The following is a 16555-nucleotide window of genomic DNA, read 5'->3' as shown; positions in this document are numbered from 1 at the left end:
TTGGCATAAGAGAGAGTAATCCCACTGGTTATATTCCCTTGACTCTTTTGATGGGTCCAACATTTCCCTCTGATAACCTGATTACCTGCCCTCAGCAAATGGGTAAAGTGCCAATGAATAAGCATAAGAAAATGATCTGGCTATTTTAGCATCAAAACAACCCTAGGATTTTCAATCCTTTCCATAAGGGTTATCTTTTCTATACCTTGAGCAACTGACTATTATTTGTGCCCAATCTTCAGACTATCCCCCTCCCGCTCAGTCTTCCACTTACTGCACAGAAAGTTTTGCTACTTTCTAGAATTGAGCGATATCCAGTGCATCGGCATAGGTTACCTAAAAGTAGAGGAAATATAATTTGTAAATGGGTTTTATTTTTAGAGACTTATTTAGTAACTTAGAGCTGATGTGACTTTACTAGGATTTCTAAAGTCAGGGAATAAGGCTTTAATCATGATTTTTATCCTATTAGTGTTTTCTCTAATGAGAACAAAAAAAGTATTCTCTCTCTGCTTAGGATTTCAGATTTAGAGTTGGAAGGGACATTAAGGGACATTAGTCTAAACTGATATAATCTATTCAAATCAGTGAATCAATGATGATTGAGTAAATGCCTACTATGTATAAAGCTCTGCCTGTGATGCTGGGGATAGAGACAAAATAATAATTAATAATAAGAAGAACAACAATACAACTAGCATTTCTATAGTCCTTTAAGGTTCGCAGGACCCTTTACACATGGTGTCTCATTTGGGCCTTCCAACATGTAGAGGCTATTATTATACCCATTTTTTAAATGAGGAAACTGGCTCTGGGAGGGATTAAGTGACTGCTCAGGGTCCCTGGTAAGTGTGAAAGGAAAGATTTATACTTAGATTTCCCTGAGTCTAAGGCCAGCACTCTATCTTCTATGCCTCAAATAGTTCTTGCCCTCAAGGAGCTTACTTTCCAATTGAGAAAACAATAGTTACACATATATGCATAAAGTAGGGTCCAGGACTCTTCTAAGACACTGGGCTTACACAGGCCTAGTTCAGTCTTGGGTTTGACTACAAAAGAGTCAATTTATCTTCTTTTGGCTTATTATTCCAACTTGGATTAATCCGGGAAAGTTTCCAAATTAAAACAAGTATAGCTAATGTCCAAGACACATCAAATATAGGTAACAGTAAATCTGCCATTATCTTTTTAATTTAACATTTTATTTTTCTCCAATTACATGTAGAAACAATTTTTAACATTTGTTTTTTTTAAATTTTGAGTTCCAAATTCTCTCCCTCCCCTTTCTCCTCCTTGAGAAGGCAAGCAATTTGCTATGTGTTATACATATGGAATCATGCAGAACACATTTCCATATTAGTCATATTGTGAAAGAAAACATCCCCCCCCAAAAAAAGGTAAAAAATAGTATGCTTCAATCTGCATTCAGATTCAATCAATTTTTTCTCTGGAGGCGGATGGCATTTTTCATAATAACTCCTTTGGAATTGTCTTGGATCATTGTATTGCTGAGAAGAGCTAAATAATTCACAGTTGATTATCATACAATATAAGCACCTGCCATCTTTCCAAGCTTCAGATAATACACTAGAGACACTTTAGGTTAAGAAAAGGTTTTTAAAAATCTGACAAAGTTCAGACAAAAGATAATATCAACACATAAAACGATTAAGTGAAGGTATATAGAGCCCTGCATTCTGACTTTTTGTTTCTTCCACTCGGCTCAAATGAGATATTTACCAAGCACTTAGCATAGGAACTGGCACATAGCAGGCATTACATAAATGCATATTCCCTTGCTTTTTTCCAAGATCAACAATGCTTTCTCAGTTCCCCAAATTCAATGGTATTTTCTCAATCCTCATCCTTCTTAACCATTTCCTCATTGATAGTCTTGTTTCTGGCTAGCTCTCAATCATCATTCTCCTTGATCTTTCAACTGTATTTGACATTGTTGACAGTTCCCTCCTTGATGTTCTCTCCTTTCTTAGCTTCCGTAATATTACTCTCTCTTGGTTCTCCTATTTGTTTGGGTATCTCTTCTTAGTCTTTTTTTTTCTTGCTTGTTCTTCCTCCTCTTATCCCTTTGGCATGAATGTCTCACAAGGTTCAGTCTTAGACCCTCTTCCTGTCTCTCTATGCTCTCATTCATAGTGACCTCACTTTATTCCATTAGTTTAATTATTATCTCTTCACAGATGATTCCCATATCTAGCCCCAAATTTTCACCTTCCTTCCAATTCAACATTCCCAATTCCTTGTAAGACATCCACTGGGATGACCTACAAGTATTTTGTTCAGGTAGCTAGGTGGAGTATAAAGAATGCTGGACTTAAGAGTCAGGAAGAACTGATCAAATCCCACCCCTGACACTTAATAGTTTGTATTATCCTAGGCAAATCATTTAACCTCTCCCAGACTCAGTTGTTCAACTGATCTGTAAAATGGGGGAATAATGGCATCTATATCACAGAGTTATTGTGAAATTAGTATGTGTAAAGCACTTTGCAAACTATAAAGCCTAAGATATAAAAAGGCTGTTACCACTAAAATTGTCTTTCCTTCCAACCAATGGACAGCATCACTGTCTTCCCCACTTGTCTATGTTTGAAACCTTGGGATCATCTTGGACTCTTCTTTGCTCTTTCTCTCATTCTTTCCCTACCCCCCTACAAATAGTTGTTGGGTTTCACCAATTTGACATCTATAACATCTCTTAAAGTTCTGCCCCTCTCTGTAGTCACAATGCTACCACTCTTATCTAGCCTGGATTAACCCTCACCTGGACTATCGTCTTGGTTTCCTAACTAGCATCCCTGCCTTTAGTCTCTCTCATTTAACATCTATCCTTTGCATGACTACCAAAAAGATCATTCTAATACACAGGGCTGACCATGTTTCTCCTGATCAGCAACTTCCAAACACTTTCTATAACCTATAGCATAAAATACAAATGCCTTAGCCTGGTGTTTACAGACCTCTATGATCTGGCTCCAACCCTTTCCAGACTTATTTCCCATTTCTCCACTTTGTGTACAACTAGCTAGTCCATTATCTAGTCCTGCCCTCTCCTCACATGCTACATGCTTGGAAGGTACTCCCCTTACAACTTCACCTATGGAAAATCTTCTTTCAAAGTCCAAATTAGGTACTATCTCCTCCATAAAGCATTCCCTGATCTCAGTCAGATGGGAGAATCTCTGTCTCCTCAAATTTCCTTAGACTAATTTATCTCATGTATCCTTATTGCAATCTATCTTTGTTTATACTAATCTGTGTATTTGTCAGATTTCCCCCAATAGAATATAAGTTCCCTAAAGGCAGAGATTATTTTGATTTGTTTTTCAATATAGTATTCCTTGGCCTTAGGTCAGTGACTGGTGCATAATAATTACTCAATATGTTTTTTTTTTTTGGAATTGAAGAACTTTGGTTACAAGATCTGAATTTAGGTGTTTTTTTTCCACTTTTTAATTCCTGTATTGCTCTTTACCTGCTCTCCCACTCCCCTCAAACTTTTTAGAATCTGCCCTTGTCTCATCTGTAATGCCAAGCAAAGAAGTACTTAACCCCTTGTTTCAACTATTTAATTATTTAGCACCTTGTTTCAGCTCAAGTTTCTTTTAAGCCTTGCCCATGATTATATCAAGTCTTTTGTTAAGAAACAGAACTTGTGTACCCCACAACTTGTGAACCCCATAACTTGTGAACCTTTGTTGTTGATGCAACAGGAAGGGGAGGAGCTAATGACCATATATAAGGAGTAGCCCAAGCTGGGAGAGAGCAGATCTGAGAAGAGAGCACTTGTGGTGGCAGAACTGATAAGGGAAACATGGTTGGTGGTGGCCAGACACTCTGTTTGTCTGTACTGTCTGTGTTGATTTCTGTTTGTGATACTTTGTACAGAAGCCCTAAAAGAGGATTTTCTTGTTGTCTGTTTACAGAAGTCCTGGAGGAGGAGGGATTCAGAGGCCCTGAGACTGTACTGATGATTTGTGTTGAGTTCTGTGTTGATTTCACAGGCAGATAGTAAATTGATGATGGTGCCGGCAATGTGCATGAATGTTGCTTTGGCCCTGTTAAGCTTTGTCTTCCAAGAAACAGAAACTGTGAAGGACTTCAGGGGAACTGGGCACTGTGAGCTTCAATATGGAACAGGAACTGGATGAGGAGCTTGATTAGGAGCTGAGCACTGCCTAACTTTGAATCCAGGTGACAGTTGGGTAGATTCAGGCAGGAGCTGGACCCATGGAAGAAGAACCATGGAATTTGAGAGCCAGTCTTGAGTCAAGATGAAAAGAGGTCTCCTTGGGTACTTAATGATGACTGAGAAGACCATGATTTGCTATGGCCTAGGGGTGGGAGAACACAGACCCACATACAAGTTCCCACCTAGGGATGGGAGAACTGTATTTTGTACCTCTTAAGGATGATTGGAAACTAATTGGAGAATTAAGAAGAAAGACTTTTTGATTGAGAGATTAAGACAATGTGACCTAGGGGTGGGGAACTTTGTGTCCCTTAAAGAGACTTGCTCCTTAAGGATGACTGAGTTTACAGACTTACTGAATGATATCTTTTGCTTAAAACTATGTGGCCACTTTGGTGAAAACTATGTGACCACTTTAGTGATAACTTGTTATATTATGACATTGTGAATGCTGTACTTTGCTTTCTGTGAGTGTTTTGCTTTAATTTACTGCTGAATAAATAAGGAGTTCACTATACTATGTAATCAGAATCTTGAAGCTGCCACAGCGGCAGTCCTCTGGAAAGCTGTTTGTGCTTGACTTTACATCACCTCCCCTGTTCTTGTATAAGATTTGACAATTTCATTCTTCTTCTCCTGATTCCTCATAGGGAAAACACTAGGTTACTATTAATAATTGATCTATTTGCCATATCTTGAGGATGCTAAGAGCTCAGTAGTCTTCCCCAGATTTTCCAATCCAGTAAAGGGCAAACATAGGTTAACAGCTGGTTGAATTCACAGGCTTAGAAAGTTTGTTCCTCACAGGGTTAAATGTAATAGGTTTTTTACCTGCCCTCCCCACCTCCATCCCAATTCCTCCTTTATCTAAACCTACCTCCCAGGGCTTCAGTCAGCTGTTGTGGAGAGGGCTCTGGGTGGTTCCTGAGGAGAGCATACAAGGACATCACCATCCCTGGGGTGCAGAATCCACACTGAGTGCCATGTCCTTTCGCAATCCTCTCCTGGGTTGTTGTACATGTAGGCACAAGATTATAGGATTCAGAGCTAGAACAATCCTTAGAGATCATCTAGTCCAGGGCTTCCTAACCTTTTCTGTGCCTATTATGCCTATGACCATCTCGTGATGACCCTTCATCCCCCAATGACCTTTGATGCCTACATTCATAATTGAAGGAAAGGCTAAATTTCAGTTAGAGTTAGTGAAAATAAAGATGTAATTCCCCTCACCTCCCACCCCCATCCAAGTTCTTAGATTCCCTGAAATCTACTCACAGACCCCTTGAGGACTAGGTTAGGAGCTCCTGAACTTGTCCAGTTCCCTCATTTCATAGATGGAGAAGCCAATGCCCAAAGAAATGACTTTCTCAAGGTCACACAGAGTAAGTTGAAGCAACTAAGTGGTACAGTGTATATGGGTCTGCAGTCAGGAAGACCGTTCAAATCTAGCCTCAGACACTTACTAGCTGTGTGGTCCTGGATAAATCATTTAACCTCTATTTGCCTCAGTTTTTTCAATTGTAAAAAGGGGCTAATATCAGCACCTTCCTTATAGGGATGTTGTGAGGAGCAAATGAGATAATATTTATAAAGAGCTTAGCACAGTTCCTGGAACATAGTAGGTACCATATAAATACTTATTCCCTTCCACTAGTAAGTTGACCAACCAGAATTTAGTCTAGTTGTTCTAGACCAGTTTTGATTTTGAACCAAGGCCCCCTGATTCCAAATCTAGGGCTTTCCCCACAATGCCATGCAAGCCTTATCACTAATTTTTATTCAGAAAAAAAAACAAAACTAAAACCTCACTCTATGTATGGACTGAGCTCCTGGAATTGCCAACCCTGTCTGGTTGCCACTAACACTCTCTTGTGAGAGTGTTAGAGGATAAATGTGTCATCGAATGTGTCAACAGACTACTTTAAAATTAATTGTCTTATTCCTTTATGTATCTAGATAGTTTCTTTTGCTTTTTGGAGGGCAATTGGGGTTAAGTGACTTGCCCAAGGTCACACAGCTAGTTTTTATGTTAGGTGTCTGAGGCCAAATTTGAACTCAGGTCCTCCTGATTCCAGGGCCAGTGCTCTATTCACTGCGCCACCTAGCTGCCCGATATGTATCTAGATTTTTATAAAGTGAGCCAAATGCTGGGAAAATGACTTTTCTTCAAAGTCCCCAGTGTTTTGTTGAAGTCAGGAACAGAAGCCACCCTTAAAGTGCAAAGATAAGTGAATTTAAACATGGATTTTTACTCTAGGATTTGTAAAAAGATTAAGCCAAGCTTGCTATTTGTATAATAGATGTAAATAGAAATGATATACTTCTATAATAATTTTTAAAATAATACTAATAAAGATTATATATTCTTTAGAACATAGATTCTTTTCCTACGGGGATTTCACATTGAGTTCACATTACTATGCATATTTATTAGATTAATTTGTGCATGTGTATCTCCTGCCCCCCTTCCCTATTAGACTGTAAACTCCAGAAAGAGTAGGGAATTAGTCTTGCCAAACTTTGTATCTCCCACTGTTGCCTGCCTAGAACACAGGACTCTGCCAAGAGTAAATGCTCAGTAAATGGTGAGTTGAATTGAATTGTTCCAATCCAGTATTCCACTGTTGGAGATGAAGCCTGGATTTTATCATATCAAATTGGGAACTTACTCAGCACAGTGCCTAACTACAGCTTCACAAAAGTAGAACAAGAATAAGAAAGAGGAATACCATAATTTCAGAAAAATTCATTACCTCCTTTTTCCTGTCTTCAGCTGATTCCTTCTAAGACAGCCAGACAATGGATGGAAATCAAAATTCTACTTACATAATTAGAACTTCAAGGCTAAGATAGCATGGTGAATACAGGATATATGATGGGAAAAAGTTTTTTAAAATGACAGAGGCAGTGTGGTGGGTTGAAAAACACATTAGAGGGGTGGCTAGGTGGTGCAGTGAATAGAGCACTGGCCCTGGAGTCAGGAAGAACTGAGTTCAAATCCAGCCTCAGATACTTAACACACAAAAAAACTAGCCATGTGACCTTGGGAAAGTTATTTAACCCCAACTGCCCTACCTTCCCCCCTCCAAAAAGAAAAAAAGAAAGAAAAGCACATTAGATGAGAAGGCAGAAGACCTGAGTGGTAGTTTGTACTCTGTTCAGGGACCTGCCATGTGACCATAGGCAGGCTTGCTTCCTCTTGCTGCAGGGTTCCACCATTTTTTTTTTTTCAGACTATAGTCTTACATTATTTAGAGGCTTATAACACTAAGGATAAAATGCCCAGGCCTTAAACAATGAATATCAATCAAAGAAATGTGAACTCCAGGAATAAATTGTATATTAAAGAACCCAGGATGAAAGAATGAAGGGTACAGATTTTGCAGGATTAATTATAATGGTGCAGATGTGGCTGCTCATAATTTTTAACATGAAACATGAAAGGGACTGCAATTTGGCATAGCACATTAAAAAGAAACCCAACTACCTTTGGATAAAGCTTTGAAGTAATGAGTCTCTTTCCTTTCGAAAGTACCCACTATAATCAGGCAGCACCTAGTTTATGATGCCAACCAATTAGGGCTCATTTTAGAGATCAGATAGGATTAATTCAGATTATCATCTCTCTATAAAGTTTTGAACTGGGAAGACATCACCACTTTTGTCCCAGGCAAGAAACTTAGAATCTGGAGTCAGGGTGAGGAAGGCTAAAATTTCATTCATAGCCTGCTGTAGGGCAGATGAGATTCCACAGTGGCCTGTTTGATTCCAAGCCTGAACTTTTTTTTTTTGCTTTTTGGAGGGGCAATTGGGGTTAAGTGACTTGCCCAAGGTCACACAACTAGTTTTTGTTAAGTGTCTGAGGCTGAATTTGAGCTCAGGTCCTCCTGACTCCAGGGTCTGTGCTCTATTCACTGCACCATGTACCTGCCCCTCCAAGTCTGAACTAATGCTAAAGAATCAATGATAGGAATGCCCCTGAATGCCACCCATCTAGGGAAGACCACTCCAAATGCTTTTTTTCCTCTCCTTTTTAATTTTATTCAGGGTTTTTTTGTTTGTTTTTTAGGGTTCCTTCATTTGTAAAGTGAGAAGGCTGAAACAGATAACCAATAAGGTCAACAATTTCTAATTTCATGAGAAAAAGCTAACATGCTCTTACCTGAATAGGATGAATCCTGGTTCTGGTGCTACCAATACCTTCCACTGTGGTGACTGCAGCTCCATGCAGAGAACAGATGGGAAGCAGACAAGCAGTGACGGCATAATGTCTTCATATTTGATACACAAGTATAATCAAGGTCAGTAATACAATCATGTTTGGTGGGTCTACTGGAAGAGAGTGGTGAATAGTGGAAAATCCTCATTGCTTGTGAGTGCCAGGAGGTGGGTACCTTTCAAGGGTTTAGAGTCTTTAAGTATTCTTTGAAGAAAATAAAAGCTTCAGCTCCTCTCTGCTGACTTTGAAGCAGTTATAAATATCAGTAACCCCCAGGGTGAAACTGGAATGGTACTGGTCCTTTAGGAGTCTGGTTGAGAAGCAGTATTGGTAAGCACCACAGCTAGCAATGGTGGCACCTAGAGTAGAGAAACATTGGATCGTGGGACACATTTACTTGGAGTAAATAACCTTGTAGGTTATCCATAATGGAGAAATTGAATCAGGGGACACATCAGAGGCAGATGCTGGGGAAACTTCTTCCCAGGATGGAGAAAGATGAAGCTGGGCTAGGGAAAAGATCATCTGGTAGCTTCTGCTTATAGCTAATTCTTTATTGACTGGGTACTAATTTCAATTGTTCCTATCTCTCGAAAGAGTTCAAGTGTTGTCAATACTCTAAGTTTTGACACCCATAGGTGAAGCCTCGATTGCCTTACTTATGGCACTACTGTGATATAGTTAAAGAATGGACTTCTGTGTCAGGATACTTATCTCTGTATTTTCATATTGGCTTTGACATTTATTCAATATGAGAAGTTAGGCAAGTCACCAAATATCTTTGAGCTTCAGTTTTTCTATCTGTAAAATGTAGTTAATACAACTTATACCATTTCACAGAGTTGTAGTGTGGGAAATGCCTTGTAAACTAAAAAAAAAAAAGGATTTTAGACAACCACAGAGTCAGAATTTGGATGTAAGGATAATTAGTGGCAAGCAGTAGGCACTTGTGAATGTATGGATCTATATCAGATGTCTACAAGTAAGACCTCTGGGAATACTTTGGTGGAGAGTTTGAGGATAATTGTAGCAGCAACCACAATGGCATACCTAGCTAGTGGATGGATGACTACTAGCACAGGTTCTTAGATCTGCTTTACTAGGAAGGATAGGTGTTTAAGGGGTCAATAATCTTTTTAAATTACATTCACAACTTCAGGGGAAAAGTCAGCTTTTTCTGAGCTTCAGAGAAAAAACAGAGAAAATACAAGCAGAGAAATAAAGACCAACAGACAGGGCTCTGACTGCCTGAAACAACTATATATTTTACATACATCCCTGGATGGAGAGAGCCTATACATCTGAGCAGTAGGGGAGCTCTGAACATACGGCCACTCAGAATCTTGACCAGGGAATCCCAAGATCCTTCTCATGATCGACCCCCCAAAGCAAAATACCAACTCAGAGTGTGTGTATATATATGTATACTTCTCAGAGCCAGAAGACATCACAACCCTCATGCCTCAGTGCCTAATTAGAAATGAACAAAATGTGTGAAAGCCTTCCTACAAGCAAAACCTCCCCAAGTAAGCTTCACTTAATGGGCTCCACATGAGGCCTATTAATGGGTAGGAAGATCTTAAGTCCCATTAACATTACAATAATGTGGGATACTATGAGGCCATCTGGGCAGCTGAGGAAGGAGGGCACTTGCTGAGGAAGGAGGGCACTTACTTGGGAAGTAGGTAATTTGGGAGTTTCTTAAGATGACCTTTGTATTCCTATCTACAATTTTGCTTGGAATCAGCCTGGTGTTGGAGGAAGCAAGGAATAAAGACACCTCATTGTGTTTCTCCCACTGCCTTTTGCCTTCCCTGTCTTAGCCATGCCTTGGATTCTGGTATTTTCAGGACCCGTGGATAGTGTTAGGAGTTGTATTAAATAATGTCTCTCCTGAGAACATGAGAGCATAAGCCTAGAAAAGGAATGTTTCCCATTGAACTTCATGCCGGATGTTTTTCAGATCTTTAGAAAGGATACCTTATTTTCTTGGAAATGGGGTCACACTTTGATACCATCACTGTGCAGGCTCCACAGCCGCCTCCTCCACAAGCATATTTGGTTCCTGTGAGACGGACTAGACAGATAGGAGTCAAGGAAAAGACTTGATTCCTCATATTTTGTCCCTATTGTAGAGAGCATGGATAGAGGGCCAGCCTTGGAATTAGGAAGACTGGGTGCAATTCCTGTTGCTGATATATACAGTGTGGTCAAAGTCACACATTCTCTTAAGGGAATTCAACCATCAGTCTGTCCTTGAAGCATGGCTCCCAGAGCCAACATCTGTTATTTTCTGAACCAACCTTTCCTTTACCTACGTCCCCTCCCCAAAGACCTGCCAGTCTCACCTCACCATCCCCAACCCATACACACACATTTCCTTCCTCCATGGGTATGGTAGATAAGCCCAGAAAACCAGGCCTGGAACCCAGATCATCTGTGAAAGTATCTAGCGCTTTTTATGCCTATCATTTAGCCTTTCTTCACTAACCCTGATCCCTTCCATCAGTCAGTCAGTCAATCAACAGGTATTTATTAAGCACTTACTATATACAAATCCTGAAATATGAAGAAAAGCAAAAACACTATTCCTGCCCTCAGGTAGTTCACAACTCTCATGGAGGAAATAACATTTAAATCACTATACACATGTGTGCACGCACATAAAACATAGGTAAATGTGCATATCCATGTATCTCACACACACACACACGTACATACTTGGAGGAAATTTAAGCAAATTTTAAAACCTGTGTGTGCTGTGCGTTTGGAGGAAACATCTTTCCCAAAATAGTAGCCTTGGGGGTTAAAGAAATGTAGCCAGAAGCAGGGTGTAAAGTAGACACCCAGCCTGATTTCATCTCGAAGGGAAGTTTCCACCGTCTTAGACCTTCCATGCACCTAGCCATTCTGATGCTCTAATGACATTAACTACAGGGAAACGCCCCTGCCCTGAACGGACCTGATTTGGGGCACCTCGGAGAGGCTCCCTTTGCCGTCTGTCCCAGGATGGAGAAAGAGGAGACCAGGGAAGACATCATCTAGTAGCTTCTGATTATAGCTAATTATTTATTAATTTTTAATTATTATTATTCAGCTGTTTCCACCTCTTGAAAGAGTTCGAGTGTTGTCAATACCCTTTAAGTTTTGACACCCATAGGTGAAGCCTTGATTGCCTTACTTATGGCACTCCTGTGATAACAGTTAAAGAATGGACTTCTGAGTCAGGATACTCATCTCTGTATTTTCATATTGACTCTGACATTTAATTGATATAAGATGCTCTTGAGAACCTTTGTCGGGCCCTTTGACTGAATCCAAACCTCACAGAATTGTGAAGCCTAGATTCGGTCAAAGGGCCACAGTTGAGGACTAGAGGGCCTCATGTGACCTTGAGGCCCGAGGTCAAAGGTTCCCCACCCCTGGGCTAGCCTTCCCTCTTGATTTATTTACTTTCCGTCAAATGGACTTAGGTGGGAGGAATTATTCTCTGGAAGGCTCATAGGATCTGTGCTCTAGGAAAATCCCCCAATATATACATCACACACACATTTCTGTATGTATATACATCAATATACACAAATGCATGTATACATATATGTACACACATGTACATGCAAGTACACATGTGTCTCATATATTTACACACATGTACTTTTCTATTATTCTAAATCATAGAGATCATGGAAGGGAATTAAATGTAAGATGACTGCAAAAGGAGGAGGAAGCCATATTGTGAAGGGCTTTAAAAGCCAAACATAGGGGTTTCTAATTGATCATAGGGCTCATGGGGGAGCTACTAGAGTTTATTGAGGAATGGGGCAGAGCGTCATGTACCCTGACCTAAAGCATTTTGGAAGCTGAGTGAAGCATGGAGAAGACAGGAGGAGACTGGAGCATTAGCAGTCTATGCCTTGAAGCCTTTTGTTGTGTGAGAGAAATGCCCACCAAGTCTTCCTCTTGGAGAAGGAGCTTGTCTCTTGCTTCCCTCCTTGGGTCAGAGCACTCCTGCTTGTTTCCAATGTCCACATTGGAAAGAAAATATTCCCCATCAGTTAGCCCTTTGCTCAGCTCTGTATCCTATCCTCTGTAGCCATTGGGTTATATGGAAGGAATTTTGCCTCAAGTTAGATTCTATATGAATAAGAAACTACAGTTATCCCTTCCACATTGCAGTTTCAATATGTCATGGGTTGGCATAAGAAATTAAATGCAAATTTGGGGGGAGTTTTGCAGAAGCCAAAGAAGTGAAGGCCAGCAGATGACACAGAAAATGTTTAGAAACTTAAAAATGCATAAAATAACTATAGTATTATATAATATCAACATATTTTATCTTTTAATACCATAATAATCCAGACTTCTTCTCTGATCCAAAGGGAGGGCCAAAAAATTTTATGTGGATTTTCCAGATTGCAAGGATGCTGTGTCCCCTAAGCCCTGTAATGTGCAAGGGATAAATGTAGTGGCATTTCTAGATAAATAGAGGTAGTGAAGGCATTAGTGGATACTGAAAATATGTTAAAATTATGACTATAAGACACATATTGCAAATGTGTGCCTTTCAATGGCAATATGTTAGGATAAAAGGCTTTTAGCATCTACACATTCCTGAACTTCTTGCCAAAGATGTACAGGCTTTCGATGAGAAGGATCAATTCCAAGACAGCTGATTTAAAGGATTTTCAAGGATAATGTTGACTATACATGATTTTTGCTTGTGTGCCGAGAGGCTGGAGCCTAAACTCCATGTAAGATGAGAACACTGTGCCAGCTATGTGACCCTAAATGTCTGTCCCTTCAACATCCCTAGGAAGTCCTGAGATGATGAGCTGCCTGCCTGACTTGGTGGAAGAAGCTTCAACACCACAAATTCACTCTACCACTGCACTTATGGATCAAGAGGATCTTTTCCAAAAGAATGGCTTCTGTGGACAATGAATGAATGAAGAGATAAACAAATGAATGAACAAAAGCTATCCAGAAGGGAAAGGTCCTATTTGGGGATTTGGGTTAACCCAACTCAATATATTTAGACCTGTGGACCAAGATACTCTATGCCTTGTTACAGGGAATTGTCTGAAGAAGTTGATATGGATACCCAGAGAACACAGCAACCAATTAGATTTTTAAAAAGCTATGTATAGAAGGAGATGAAGAAAGTAACTGAGGGTGCCAAAGCAAGGCATGATCCTGGAAGAAGCGTCTACAGTGAGAAAGCTCAGAACAAGCCGAGGTGGGAAATGAGAATGAAGGAGGAAAAGAACAACAACAACAATAATAACAAAGTTTTAAGTTAAAAAAAAAATCTCTTTTAGGAAAGAAGAGTTTCCAGGCAGAGACAGGACAGCGATTTGGGCTGACTTGGACGAAGATAACAAATGAGAAGGAAAGTTTGCCTAATTTTCATTCTGGTTCTGCTTTGTTTGTCAAATATGGCCGTTGTCAGACTGGAAAGGACAGAATAAATGCGGCTGATAGGAGACCAATACTCAAGACAAGTAAGAAGATAATAATAGGGCACTTAGGTGCTCTTTGATATTGTTTGGTACCCTGATTCAGATGACAACATCCTCATACTATTGAAAGAACTGGCAAATGGGACTGCTGAACCAATGGCAGTAATATTTTAAAGACTATGGAGAACAGGAGGAGGGCAAATGTCATTTTGATTTTTTTTTCCAGTGATAGAGAATGGAATGGATAGACCAATGATCTTGACTTTCATTCCTAGCAAAATTCTAGGATGTAATATTGCAGATATGACTGATGAACATCTGGAAAAGGACGTGCTGATCCCAAAGAGCCAATGTGGCAACGTCAAGGATAGGTTATACAAGAATAATCTGATTTCTTTCTTTCTTTTTCTTTTCCTTTCCTTTCTTATCTTTTTTCTTTTCTTTCTTCCTTCTCCTCCTCTTTCTCCTCCTCCTCTTTTTTCTTCTCCTTCTGTTTCTAAATTGGTAGAGCAGAGAAATGGGTAGATTTTAGCAAAGCCCTTCAGAGTGTTTTAGAAAGTCCAGAGAAGCCATTCTTTTGGAAAAGATGGAGCTATGTGGATAACAATATAATTAGAAGGATTCAGAACTGGTTGAATGGCTAGACTCAAAGAGTAGTCATTAATGGTTCCATTTTATTGTGGGAGGAGGTCTCCAGTGTATTTCCCTAGAGATCTGTGTTTAGCCCTGTGCTATTAACATTTTTATTAATGATTAGGATAAAGGCATAGATGTAAACCTTTTCAAGTTTGCAGATGACATAAAGCAAGGAGGGATAGCTAACACTGCATAATAGCAGAGTCAGGATCCAAGGAGATCTTGACAACTCCCATAACTGATCAGTTGCCAAGACATTGTCATCTCTACAACATCTTTTACATCTCTCCCCTTCTGTCTACTTATACAGCCTCCACCCTACTTAAGGCCCTCATCACCTCTCATCTGGATTATTGCCATAGCTTCCATATTGGTTTCCCTGCTTCCACTTTCCAATCCATCTTCTGCATAGATGCCATATTGATATTCCTAAAACACAAATCTGACTCATGTCTCACCCTCTCCCCTCCCCTTCAAAAATCTTTAATGATTCCTTATTAAGCCTCTAGGATACATTTCCAAATCCTCAGTATGAACTTAAAGGCCCTGCTCATGCCCAGAATATCTCCCTTCTTATTGCAACTCGACTTCTTGAGAATCCTTCAGGACTCAATTAAAATACCACATTTTGCAGGAGACCTTTTCAGGTCCTTCTCTATTACTAGAGCCTTCTCTGTGAGATTACTTTTCATCTACTTTGCATATGTCTTGTATGCACATATTAGAATGTTTGCATGTTAGAATGCAGTTAGGATGCATTAAAATGTGAGATCCTTGTGGCCAGACACGGTATGTTTGCTTTTTTTTTGTATCTGCAGGCTTAGTTCAGTGCTTAAGAAATGCTTAATAAATCCTCATTGACCGAGTCCACCGTTGGTTTTTTATCTGTCGTCCAGCTTTATTTCATGTCTCCTCCTCTCCATCATGCACCCTCTGTTTCAGTCAAATTGGCTTCCCAGATGTTCCTCATCTGTGACATTCTATTTCCCACCTCTCTGACTTTGTAGACATGGTCCTCCATGTCTGGAAAGCACTCTGTCCTCACCTCTTTTCATAGAATCCCTAGGCTTCCTTCCAAGCATAGTCCCAATATCATCTCCTACTTTTTCCCCAATTTCCCCCAGATTTTATTAGTCTTTCCCTCTTGAAATTCCTTGGTATTAATTTCTATATATGTTGCATTTGCTTACTTCGGTACATGTGATATTCCAGTAGTATACAAGCCTACTATTTTTCATTCAATTGTTCATATCATCTTTGTTATTAATAAACACTTAACTGCATATAGAGCTCTAAAGTTTACAAAATGCTTTACACACATTCTCTAATTTGAGTCTAACTACACAGCCTTATGAAGAAGATAGTACAATTTTTATTATGTACATCTTACATGTGAGGAAACTGAGACTGAGATAGGCTAAGTAAATACAGTGCTGGGTCTGGAATCACTATGATCTGAGTTCTAATCCAACCTCAAACACTCACTAATTGTGTGACCTTGGGTAAGTCCCTTACCCTCTGTTTGCCTCAGTTTCCTCAACTGTAAAATGGGAATAATAATAGCACATACGTTTCAGGGTTTTTGAAGATCAAGTGAGATAACATTTGTAAAGCACTTAGCCCAGTGCTTGGCTTATAGTATGCACTATATACATCCCTTCCAACCCAGGTGATTTGCTGAAGGTCATATTACCAGTTAAGTGACTTATCCCAGATCATAATTGCAGACTCTCACCCAGCTTTTCTGACTCCAATGCCAGTACTGTCTCTCTACTGTGTAGTTAACTGAATTGGCTGTTATGATGTCTGCAACAGTGAATGGTACAATAGACTAATGTTGGGTTTTTCTCCAAAGTCTTGGACTTTGACTAAGGTTGCTCTAAAAACAATTTCTGGTTCTTTGAAGGACAGTTCCTTACATTTGCACATTATTGAATGCATATTATTTTGAAGAGCTACATAATTCAACATGGAAAGTGAGGGTGTGTGTGTGTGTGTGTGTGTGTGTGTGTGTGTGTGTGTGTGTGTGTG

General features: G+C 39.7%; 1 protein-coding gene across 1 annotated transcript in view; it reads right to left on the bottom strand.

Moving 5' to 3' along the window:
- LOC138146721 (aldehyde oxidase 2-like) overlaps positions 1–16555 on the bottom strand; it is a 133295-nt gene that overhangs the window by 101582 nt on the left and 15158 nt on the right. The window contains exons 3-6 of the mRNA XM_069068822.1: positions 10410–10506; positions 8373–8481; positions 5088–5214; positions 275–336 (exon numbers count right to left, since the gene is read on the bottom strand). Coding sequence (XP_068924923.1) covers positions 275–336; positions 5088–5214; positions 8373–8481; positions 10410–10506 — 395 coding nt within the window. The remainder of the gene's footprint in view (positions 1–274; positions 337–5087; positions 5215–8372; positions 8482–10409; positions 10507–16555) is intronic.

Source organism: Petaurus breviceps, unplaced genomic scaffold, assembly GCF_028583685.1.
Source record: "Petaurus breviceps papuanus isolate PSGF00001 unplaced genomic scaffold, PetGlider_PUasm1.0 90769, whole genome shotgun sequence".
In the NCBI taxonomy this organism is placed as follows: domain Eukaryota; kingdom Metazoa; phylum Chordata; class Mammalia; order Diprotodontia; family Petauridae; genus Petaurus; species Petaurus breviceps.
This window is presented reverse-complemented; position numbering and strand designations above follow the sequence as displayed.